Raw genomic sequence first — 12,710 nt, 5'->3', positions numbered from 1 at the left:
CCTCTTCCTCAAGTTGATCAAAAAGCACAATTGCTTGCGCTAAATTTAGTTTTCCGTTCATTCTCAAAGTCACACAAAGTCGCTGCTCGATCCAAACGGCCGTCGCTCGCCACCTCGCTGCTTCAGAGCACTCCTCCCTCTCGTTCGATGGAACCTCGCACGGCAGTTATATTTATTTAAAAAAAAAAAACGCATTTTGTGCTTCCACTGTGACTTCGAAAGGGTTCGTTTGATTTGTGTTTTTTTCATGGAGCTTCCGTTTTGAAAAAGGACAAGAAATGATGGAAATATAGACATAAACAAATGATCCATGCAGGGTTTTAATGTTTTTTGAGAGGACAATAAAACTATAAAACTGAAATGACAATATCTCACGTTTTAGTTGGTCGATTGACTTTAAATAATAACGAGAGTAAACCGCAACTTCCGCACTTTAAAACGAGACTAACCAACGGCATGTGGGTGACGTAATTAAAACGTGAGGGCGCTTCAAAGACGACGTGCGCTGAGGACGCGCCGGCACGTCCTTCGACTCTCAAGGGTTAAACAGTGACACCTTTTCTGTGCAACATTGCTGTAAAATATAAATCTAATATAATATATGTAATATAAATCTGATGAATGGCACCCTTAATTTCTTTAAAGTTTGAAACTTAAAAACAAAACAAAAAAAGTGATACAGGTGTCAGCAGTTGAGCTTGGAGTGGGGCAATGATAAAATTGGTGTGTCTTTTCTTCATATATGACCTTTGTTGCTTGGTTTGAGCACTTCCACTATCTGCTTCAGCATTTTAAGATGTCAGACTTGCTCAGTCACAGTCTTCCTCACCTTAAAAACAACAAAATAAAACAAAAAATATTAGCTACTTCATAGCTTTTGAGCTGAAATCCTGATTTTTTTGTGTTGGAAGTATTGAATTAAAAAAAAATATGAATTGAATGTATAGAAATTAAAAATGCAATAATTACCCATTTTTAATATGTAGGCTACATTAATTATCATGCACATCACTTTATATATCTTGGAACCTATTCAAATCATTTTTATAGCTTATTGTATCAAAATGACAGTAATAACAGTTTGTGTAGTAAACTAGATGGAAAGTGGTTCTCAAATAATGTCAAATAAATCGGTAAATTCATGTGGGCTTGTTCGATATTCATTTTCATCCAGTTTAGGGTCCTGGTTTATTTTATATCAACACCAAATGTCATCAAAATAATACATGTAAAATAAAAAGTCAATTACATTGCAAAACGTTCTTACCTCAAGTGATGAAAGCGAAGCTCACAAACTCCGGTGTCCACTACGTCACCAGCTGCCAGCGAAACTTGTTTTTCTTAGACAATTGTTGCATACAGCAAAGTCCTTGTTCACCTTACTTCCTCTCTTGTTGGTGTAAAATCTAAAGTGTGTCCCCATGTGTGATTTGTAGCAATATTTTTCTCATTTTTTCCCCTCCACCGTTCCCACGGAGCTTTTTTATTTTTTCAACCCACTTGGAGCTTCCTCTCTTCTTCTCTAGACGACTTGTGCGCACTTTACCCTCACCGCCACTCCCAAGCGCCCCTAGTGGACCGCCAATGAATTGCTCAACAAACAGTGAGCAGTTTACAGCATCCATACTCCATTGTATGGCCAATATGTAAAATAAAAGTATCGATACTTGGCGGGAGCATATCGATAACCGATCGGGTTGCAAAATATCGCGATATATCGCTGTATCGAGATATTGTCACACTCTTAGTGCCCAATCACTGGTGAGTGATTTAAATATGTCCTGCCCACTATAAAACACACACCTTGTAAGAATTGCCTTAATGAGAAGCATTGTCTGATGTGCATCATGGCTCAGTCAAAACAGCTGTCTAAAGACCTGCGATCAAAGATTGTTGATTTGTATAAAGCTGGGAAAGAACACAAAACCATCTCTAAAAGTCTGGATGTTCATCAATCGAAAGTCAGAGAAGTTAGAGAAGTCTACAAATGGAGAGTTTTGCACTGTTGCTACTCTCCCGAGGAGTGGCCTTCCACCAAAGATGACACCAAGAGTTCAGCGCAGAATACTCAAGAGAAAAGAGTGTCTGCTAAAGACTTACAGAAATCACTTGCACAGTCCAATATCTCTGTGCACACATCAATTATATGTAAAACTATGGCCAAGAATGGTGTCCATGGGAGAACTCCAGGGAGGAAGCCACTGCTGTCTTTAAAAAAAAACACTGTTGCTCGTTTAATGTTCGCAAATAAGCACTTGGACACTCCACAGACGTTTTGGCAAAATATCTTGTGGACTGATGAAACCAAAGTTGAATTGTTTTGGATTAACCCACAACATGTGGAGGAAAAATGGAGCAGCTCACCAACATCAACACCTCATCCCTACCGTGAAGCATGGTGGAGGGAGCATCATAATTTGGGGCTTTTTTGCTGCCTCGGGGCCGGGACAACTTGCAATCATTAATGGAAGAATGAATTTTAAAGTTTATCAGGAGGTTTTGCAGGAAAACCAGAGGCCGTCTGTCAGGCAGTTGAAGCTAAAAAGAGGATGGATGCTGCAACAAGACAATGATCCAAAACACAAAAGTAAATCAACTTCAGAATGGTTTCAGAAGAACAAAATACACGTTCTGGAGTGGCCAACTCAAAGTCCAGACTTGAACCCCATTGAGATGCTGTGGCATGTCCGAAAGACAGCGATTCATGCCAGACATCTCGGGAATCAAACTGACTACAGCAGTTTTGTAGAGTAGTAGTACTGATCGATGTGCCAGACTGATCTGCAGCTATAGGAAGCGTCTGGTTGAAGTTTTTGCTGCCAAACGGATGGTTCACTTACTTAGTTTTCCCCCTTCTGTCATTGTTTGCATACTATCTTCATTAAAATATGAAAACCTCTAAATGTTTGGTTTTAGTTAAAGCAGACACTGTTTTTTCATCTGTGTTATTTTAACAAAGATCAGATCACATTTTATGGTGATTTTATGCATAAATGTGAGAAATTCCAAAAGGTTCAGATACTTTTTTAATACTACTGTATAACTCAGCAGTATTTTTATAGGCTCCCAGTACAAGCTATTTCTTTTTTACAGCACAATACCACACACGGTAATTCAAAGTGCTTGACACCACAAAATAGCGAACACAATACAAAAACAAGTCAATTATAATTGACTATTTAAAAAAAGAATAATGCATATAAGGGCTATGTAAAAAAGCTAATATGCTAAAACTAAATTAATTGTAATTTATACTCATTTGAAATATTTATGTATACTTTTATTCAATTTATGTTATCTTAAATTATACATTAATAATTGGTTATTTAATCAAAAATAATTTGAGTTGCTTTTATTGTCTTTGACATTTTTTGTATGCAATTGTATTGAATTTTCTTAATTGCATTGAACATCGGACCTTTTTTTTCTCCTCCAAATATTTTTATTCAAATTTTGAATATACATCCACAAATAACATTGGACCATCATCTCTGTAATTAGTGAACACTGTGCAATTTTATTTTAATAGCCTGTGTAAGACCCTTCGATGTTTTCAGTCGCGCAACACCAGCATTTTGTCTTTTGCACCTTATTGGTTTCCATTGACGGTCGTGGACACACAGAGTTGCTCTAAAAATGACACACGGTAATGTTGGTATATTTCCACTTATAACACTCAAAGGAAACACATCAACAGCATTCCTACTGTTCCAGTGGCTTTAATGTTACTTCAGAATTGAACTGCCAGACATTCTAGTTAAAACGCAATTCATGTCTATTGCTGGTGAATGGCAGTTAATAGGAGACCAAAAACAGTGGATAGTTGGCGTTTACTGTATGAGCTTGGCCAATATGCATTCCTAACAGCATGGCATCTACTTAACAAATTGAAGGTGAAGTTCACTAGAAATTACAACTTTTGAGTTGTAATCGAAAAGTCTCAAAGTCACCTTATTGTGATATTGACTCCAGAGTCCATAAAAATATGTCCATTAATCTTGAATGATATCAGGGATGCAGAAACAAAATGTTCCTTTCCTCAATACTTTGTAATGTTACTCGTGTGTCACGAATCTGAAGATAAATTAGGTTAACTGTGTTTTTAAACTTGTTCTTTCAGCTAAATGGAGTTGTTCCTCATGATAATCTGGTCTTGATCAAGATGAGACCTGATGAACATGGACGTTTTGGATTCAATGTTAAGGTAAAAGAAATAAAAACTAACTGGTATCTTTTTATTTACTGTTCTATGATTACGTTTGGGCAGAGGTGGGTAGTAACATGTTACATGTACTCAGTTACATTTACTTGAGTAACTTTTTGAGAAAAATCCTAATACCCCTTTCCCACTGGCCAAAAAACCCATGTCAACCCACTAACAATCGGCTTTTGGTGGCAGTGGGAAAGGTGCAGCGACCTGCCTCCACCCGTGTCAATCAACCCGCCAAGCAACCCGCGTTAAAATCACCTTGGCTCTGATTGTCATGCAGTGTGAAAGCAAAACCCCGGGTCAACAGTCAACACCCTAATCTACGTTGTGACGTAGGCTCTTACGTGATACGTCATAACTCCTTTCAATTTCAAACCAAAATTCACGTTGCCTACGTTGCCTCGGCACAAGCAGAGTGTTGATCCTTTGCTGCATTTCGACCATTTTGAGGGTAGTAAAAAGCATGAAAACAGAGAACACAAACGGAAAGGAGGCTTCCATGTTGCTCTGCATTGTTTACTTCCTTGAACTGAATGAATTCGGTCACACTTGTCGACGCGCATCTTAGTGTGGTGACGTCACGTAACCTTACGCACGGAGGAAGAGGGGTCGGGGGGTTAGACGGGTGAAAAAAAAAAGACACGGCTTTTTTTTTTTTTTTTTTGTCAATGGGAAAGGTGCCAAATGCCAATTGTTAGTGGGTCGCATCGGCTTGGAAAAAATGCGCGTTGACCCACTGGTTTCAGTGGGAAAGGGGCATAAGAGTAGTTTTATACCCCTTTCCCACTGGCCAAAAAACTCGTGTCAACCCACTAACAATCGGCTTTTGGTGGCAGTGGGAAAGGTGCAGCGACCCGCCTCGACTCGTGTCAATCAACCCGCCAAGCGACCCGCGTTAAAATCACCTCGGCTCTGATCGTCATGCAGTGTGAAAGCAAAACCCCGGGTCAACAGTGATGCGTCATAACAACGTGCCAGTCGCCTCCCATTTAACACGCCCCACAACCGCAGTTACGTCGATGCACATAACAAAGCTAGTAGAAGAAGAAGACTTCACGTCGCCTACGTTGCCTCAGCACAAGTAGAGTGTTGATCCTTTGCTGCATTTTGATCATCTTGAGGGCAGTAAAAAGCATGAAAACGGAGAACACAAACGGAAAGGAAGCTTCCATGTTGCTCTGCATTGTTTACTTCCTTGATCTGAATGAATTGTCGACGCGCATTTTAGCGTGGTGACGTCACGTAACCTTACGCACGGCTGAGGAGGGGTGGGGGGTTAGACGGGTGGAAAAAAAAAAAAAAAAAGACACCGCTTTTTTTTGTCAATGGGAAAGGTGCCAAATGCCAATTTCTAGTGGGTTGCATCGGCTTGGAAAAAACGCGCATTGACCCACTAGTTTCAGTGGGAAAGGGGCATTACTTGAGTGGATTTCTGAAGAAGAAAACACTACTCTTACTCCAATACTTTGGTCTACACCAATGTCGTTACATTTTTCTTCTTTATTGTACAAATTAGATTTAAAAAAAAAAAAATTTTTTTTTTTATGTCAGCGATGCCAAGAGTAGATACGTGCCTGGTGTATTACGGGGTTAGCTCCACCGATTTCACCAATGAGACGTCGCAACAATAATCACACGACTCCATTATACCAATCAGACACAAGCTTGCCATTCCATCTTCAAGCCAGCCTGTTCAATCATGTGGTGTTTTTAAAGCACCGTAAAAATTAAGGTATTTGTTATAGAGCGCTGCCCTCAACATGACTCGAAAGTGCAGATTTTAACCTCTCTAAGTTACCACGGAAAACGGAGATATGATCCTTTTAATTTCAAAATAGTAATTATGAAGGAACTCTTCACTATTCAAATTCGGAACTACTTTGTCCACCAGTGGGCAGTCATGCTCTTTGGACGAATAATGCTTCGTTTATGTAAAATTTTTTTCTCTCGTGGGGAATTCAATGATATAAATTTTTTTTTTCGTATTTCTTTGGCTTAGTGTGGTTATGTAATGGATTATTTATTCTACAGTATCATTATAACAACAGTCCATATAGATAACTTTGTGCTCAGAAAAGAAAATACCATTGTTTAAAAAAAAAAAAATCCAACAAAAATATAAGCAGTTACTCACAATGTTTCTCATTACTTGAGTATTCTTCTCACCAAATACTTTTTTACTTGTGTACATTTTTTGGATGACTACTTTTACTTGAGTAATATTATTTTGAAGTAACGCTACTCTTACTTGAGTAAAATTTTTGGCTATTTTACTCACCTCTGCGTTTGGGTTTGTTCACTCTAAAGTATGTGCAGCAAATTTAAAGTCGTTAGTTTCAGAAGTTGACATTTTTTACTGTTCTTGTCTTTGTTTTAATCTTCAGGGTGGAGCTGATCAGAAAATGCCAATTATAGTGTCCAGAGTTGCTCCTGGGACATCAGTAAGTGAACATACATTTATACATTTGGGATCACATTTAAAAATGAATTTTTTTAACAGACCTCTCATTTCACTATATTGTTCTCGCTGTCTTTGTCAGGCTGACTTATGCGTGCCCCGCCTAAATGAAGGCGACCAGGTGGTCTTAATTAATGGGCGGGACATCTCGGACCACACCCATGACCAGGTTGTCATGTTCATTAAGGCGAGTTGTGAAAGCCACTCTGGAGAGCTCATCCTATTGGTCAGGCCAAACGGTAAGATGTGAAACAGGATCATTGATTCACAGGAGAGAAATTAACTCACAAAAGCACACAAAATAATGAAAAATAAGCATTAAAAAATAAAACACCAACTCTAGCATCATCTACCTTGAAATTCTCTATTTTGTAGTTAAATGAATTGTTACGAAAGAGTGGCTTGGCTTGGTTCATACCGTAGGTCTTTAATGCACAAATCCAATTTTTCTTCATATGTTTTTTTTTTTTTTTTTTTTTGGCGTGCCCGTTCAGACTGCCTTTTCCCTTTCAGCCCGTAAATGTAGCACGCTTGTGTACCAACTCTTACTCCGACATGCAGTGAACAAACTGACCCGCATGCACAGAAGCATCAAAACAAATGCTTACACATGCTGGCTCTACGTCATTCTAGTGCGATCATATTTTGATTTCCAAAAACACAAATAACAGACATAAATAATCCCCATTTACTCTTATATTCAAAGTTTTGATGGATTGACAGAACTCATGCATGCATTGTACGTGCATGACACACACATACGGACAGTTTGCCCCGAATCTCGGCCATGTAAGCAATATTGAAATATTTCCCTTTTGGCGCACAGAAAGAAAACAGAGCATTCTCAGGCTTATCCTCCTACTCCATTTTATTTTTTCATGACTGTGGTCAAGCCCATCTCTTCCCTAAAAGCCAAGTTCAAGCTAGGTGCTAACGCTAAATGCACAGCTCCATCGCTGCTGTAACTCCCTGCCTCTTTAGCTCTTGTCAAGCCCACCGCTTCCCGAAAAGCCGAGTTCAAGCTAGGCGCTAACGCTAATGCACAGCTCAGTCACTGCTGTAACTCCTTGCCTCTTTTGCTCTTTGCTGATGTAATTACTGCATGAATTCCGTCAATGAATTCTGATTTGAGAGAATTGAGAGTTCAGACCGCAGCCAAATTCTGAAAATGGGGGCCAAATCGGATTTTAACCACATACGAAAATGACCTAGATCGGATTTGAATTGAGGTTCATACCGTCAAGTCGGAAAAACACGAAAAAATTTGATTTGTGTATTAAAACCCGCGGTTGAAGAGTGTTTGATTTATTCCATCATGAATATGATTTGGATGATACATTTACCTCTGCCAAAGAAAATAACCTGTGCCAAATGTCATGACACACCTCTAAGGATTTAAGTCTCAAATTTCTGCCATTTATTAGAGATGTAAATCAACATCCCGATTACTAGCAAGGTGTCCTTGAGCTAAAACGCTCCCAAAATAATGAAGACGGACAAGTAATTGTCAAGAGAAAAAACAAATGTATGTTTTGTAATGAATTAGATTGCCGACCTATCGGATTGGTACACTGTTTAGGCAGATCCTCAACATCAGGTGACTCGAAATCAGGTGCAAAAATATATGATCGGGACATCTCTACTTGTTATCTACACCATTATAATGCCCAAACGGCTTTACAGGCTGTTCTTCACGCATTTATACACCAGTGGGAGGTGCTGCTGCCGTAAGCTGATGACATTAACCATCATCTTGTCTCTAGGTTAAAATATCACTTTATAGATTTGCTTCCAAATATACTTGAATTTTAGCTCTATGTGTTCACCTTCCACAGCTTCAGGGAGTGTTTGAAGATGATGAATCATTGGAATTCTTGGCGTTAAGTAGGTCAAAGGGGGATTTACATGCAGTCAAACATCAAAGCGGATACGTACTGTAACATTTAAATGTGTTGACGATCTGTCTGCTTTGATTTTGTTTTGCTGTCATTTTGAATATCACCATCACCTTGATCACAGCATTATGTTACAATCTGTGAACAGTTGTGGTAGGATGTTTATACACTCATTTTGGCCATGAATGTCATTAATTTTGGCTGTTTATTTAGAGTGTGCGTAAACTTCTGTTCAAAACTGAATGTATTAATGGAATAAATGGATGTAAACATTGATTCTTTTCCCCATCCAGCTATATATGACGTAGTGGAAGAGAAGGTGGACTCAGAACCAGATTTCCAGTACATCCCAGAAAAGTCCCCTCAGGACCCCACCCAGCTAGACCAGCATGCTCTGAGGGACTCCATGGTTGCGCTAAAGGACGGTCTAAGCAGCGGGGCCATACTAGCCCAGTTTGATGTGAGTTGAAATGCGCAAACAGTCGTAAAGCAGTATTTTTTATCAACTCTCTGCTTTTTCTTACAGCAACTTTACAGAAAGAGGCCAGGGATGACCATGCTTTGTGCCAAATTACCTCAGAACGTTTCCAAAAATCGCTACAGAGACATCTCTCCTTGTATGGGATTGTCTTACAAACTTTAATAAAACTAAAGAACACACTGTCACTTATCACTGCATAAACATGTTTGCTTTTCTCTTTGTCTTTTAAGACGATGCCACGCGGGTCATTCTAAAAAGCACAGATGACTACATCAATGCAAATTACATTAATGTGAGTTCTTCTTTTCCTACCTCTTTATCCATCCATCATCTACCGCTAAATAGCTCTCTATAAATCTAAAACAATGGCTAACCCTTAATCGGGCATGTTGTATTTTGGGTAATGTAACAAACGTAACTTCAATTATTGTTATTAACAAAATCTTTTTTTTTTTCTTTTTATTAGTAATTCGTATTTTTTCATATATTTTTTTATATTAATAAATACATTAATAAATGAGAAAAAATGTTCATGAAAACTAAATTAACTAAAAATGCAATTTCTGGAAAAAATTGTGGGGATGCTTTGCTCTGCTGGTGCTGACTCGTGTGAGTCCCATCCTGTGGATTTTGGGGCATTTACTGGTCACTTCCTATTCTTTTTGGGTCACTTCTTGCTGATTTTGGTGCATTTCTGGGTCACTTCCTGTTTTTGGGCCTTTCCATGAGAGATTAACTCTGCTTATAGCCCCCAATAACACTCTAAAGTTTATCTATATATTTCTTTCTTCACTGTTGATTAATAGTATTTAAATGAGTGTCCTTTCAAGAGTTAAGGCAAAAGCTCTTTAACTCATTCACTGCCATTGAAAACAATAGTCAACTCCTTTTGAACGGAGATGGCTGACATTGAATGATCATGTATCGCTGCCGACCGTCCCAGTCCAAATGGATTGGAAGTCTCGCCATCAATGGCGGCCATTGTGCTGAAATATGAAATGACATTAAAGGGAACCTCTGACTTGAAGACTTGTGGGCTCTAACAAACCACAATTGTTCACTCTTACTAAAATATTGCCATTGATTTAAAAATCTATAATATTGAGTAGATGTTTTGACCTACGGAGGGCGTCATGTTTTATGGACGCTCAGGGTGATGATGTAGATTGTCACTGTCACTCGACGAATACAACTGTGTTACTGCGATTCCTTCTACTCGATGAGACGTCCAACACATGCGCTAATTGGTTAAAAACGGCCAGTACTTACTATTTGTGTTTTTATTGAGTCTTTTATTACCTTTTCATTGCCTCAAAATACTTTTTGCATGTGTTTCCCTCTCATACTTTTAAGCATCGTGTTTTCTTATTGGTAGCTTTAAAGCAAGATTGATGATCTGTTGACTACATTAGTCACGCAGCATATTCAAACAACATCCTTATTTGATGTTATGGTACTACGTTTAAGTATTTTCTTAAGGTATCTTTAGTATGTTCTATCAGTATGCATCTAAACAAAACAAGCTGAAAGCGCACGGTAGTATTTTGGGTGTCAAATTCGCCTCTTGTAGAAATGTTTCGCAGGTGTAGCACATTTTGGCAGAACACAATGTTTTTCCCCCTACTCTCGTCACGTCTCATCCCGTCTTTCCTGTTTATTTTGCTCATCCGAGTTGTTTTGTGAAATATCGACAGTGCTGTCATGCTCATTAATGTTCCTCTCTGGTTCAAATTGGGTTGAACAGATGGCATGTTTATGTCGCTAGTGTTATACTCTGGAAGCCTGGCAGCGTAACCATGTGACGTCACTGCCCTGCGACGTCAACAACAATGCCGACCTACTAGCTAAACAACTTTTACAAATTGTATAAAAACGAAAACATCAAGAGGGCTTTCAATATCAAATTATTTTCACTCATAATAACATTTATTTTAACTCATAATAACATTTATCTTTCAAGAACTAGAAATCTTTCCATCCGTGGATCCCTTTAAAATAGTTACAACATAGTTTCACTTTTTTCTTATTGGCAATATGCCAAAGTTGCTGTGTGCTCAATGGAAAAAAAAAACTTCATTTTTTTAAAAGTAACTCTGGTTCTCTGTATCACAATCCTTGTGCATACAGATGGAGATTCCCGCCTCCAGTCTCATAAACCGCTACATAGCTTGCCAAGGTCCTTTGCCCAACACCTGCCCTGACTTCTGGCAAATGACCTGGGAGCAAGGTTCGTCCATGGTGGTCATGCTCACAACGCAGGTTGAGAGGGGACGGGTAAGTTGAGGATTTTCATTCTTTTTTCGATCTAAGACTGAAGAGTTGTTGGTCCTGCATATTTTGCTTTTACTGCGTACTTTATATCAAATATTCCTAAAGCAACAACTTGGAATTTTACTCTTTCAACCAACAGTTTCAGTAATCACAAATTCTAATAGAAGTTGTCATGGTTGGTGTTGGCCTATTTAAATCAGGGCTGTCAATGAGGAAAATCTGAATTTATTTCAAAGTTTACAAAAATATATTGACATGCAACTGATCTGTTACTGAGACTGTTTGATTAATTGTCCTATACTGGTCATTTAAGTAAATGCATACATACAATTAGTCTTAACTTTATTAGAATGTTTCACGAACAGATGTATCGATTGCCGTTTTGTGTATTTTTATTTTTTATTTTTTGTTGTCCTAGGTGAAGTGCCACCAGTACTGGCCTAATCCAGAGAGCAGTGCTACTTATGGAGACTTCACTGTTACGTGCCACAACGAGGAAGGCAATTCGGCCTTCCTGGTCAGGGAAATGAACCTCATGCACTCACAGGTGAGCAGAACTGATGAACATTTTCAAACTAATTACCAAAATTAGCACAGGTATAAATATTCGCTTGATGCTGCTGGCAAAAATGACTGTCAATGGCAGTGAATTAAAGTAATTTTCGGACTAAAAGGCAAACCTGACTATACGCCGCCACCCACCAAATTAGACACGAAACGGCATTTGTTCATAGACGCACTGGACTATAGGATTCATCTGTCCTCACTGTATTATGGGATATTTACACCAAAAGATATTAACCGGTAACACTTTGACAGCGGCATTATAAGACCAAATTAAACACCATGAAGCTCTGAACCAATTGGCTGTAAAGCTTCATTGCTTCAAGAAGCTTCATTTGGCCATCACTGCTCCCTTGAGGGAGACAGTCAACCTCTGCTGCCACCTGCTGTCAGCACTGTTGTCGTCCAACATGCCTCCTGGCATGCATTACGGCGCTATAGACAAAATTCATGTTCTGTGCTAATTATTTCTTCAGCTACTGTTCCAGTTGTTTCACTAATTGCTCGTTATGGTATTTGGTAACACTTTATTTGACTGTGGCACCATAAGACTGTCATAAGACAATCATTATTATGACATGACACTTTCATGAGCATTAATGAATGCTTATAACAGATGTCATTTAATGACATCTGGGAAATTATCTCACTTTTAAATGGATATGAAAGATCCAAACTGGAAAAAAATTGAGTTAGTGACATAATTTGCCAGATGACAATTAATGACATCGGTCATAAGCATTCAGTAATGCCCATGATAGTGTCATGTCATAATTATGACGGTCTTATGACGCTGCTGTCAAATAAAGTAATAAATAAACAAATAACATG

The 12,710-nt window shown here is 38.6% G+C and overlaps 1 protein-coding gene across 1 annotated transcript in view; it reads left to right on the top strand.

Annotated features, from left to right (window-relative positions):
• ptpn4a (protein tyrosine phosphatase non-receptor type 4a) overlaps positions 1–12,710 on the top strand; it is a 140,552-nt gene that overhangs the window by 109,554 nt on the left and 18,288 nt on the right. The window contains exons 17-24 of the mRNA XM_057853196.1: positions 4,121–4,204; positions 6,595–6,651; positions 6,751–6,907; positions 8,857–9,023; positions 9,090–9,180; positions 9,275–9,336; positions 11,172–11,318; positions 11,734–11,862. Coding sequence (XP_057709179.1) covers positions 4,121–4,204; positions 6,595–6,651; positions 6,751–6,907; positions 8,857–9,023; positions 9,090–9,180; positions 9,275–9,336; positions 11,172–11,318; positions 11,734–11,862 — 894 coding nt within the window. The remainder of the gene's footprint in view (positions 1–4,120; positions 4,205–6,594; positions 6,652–6,750; positions 6,908–8,856; positions 9,024–9,089; positions 9,181–9,274; positions 9,337–11,171; positions 11,319–11,733; positions 11,863–12,710) is intronic.

This window comes from Corythoichthys intestinalis, chromosome 12, assembly GCF_030265065.1.
Source record: "Corythoichthys intestinalis isolate RoL2023-P3 chromosome 12, ASM3026506v1, whole genome shotgun sequence".
Taxonomy (NCBI): domain Eukaryota; kingdom Metazoa; phylum Chordata; class Actinopteri; order Syngnathiformes; family Syngnathidae; genus Corythoichthys; species Corythoichthys intestinalis.
Note: the sequence above shows the minus strand (reverse complement) of the source record. Positions and strands in the feature narration are given on the sequence as shown.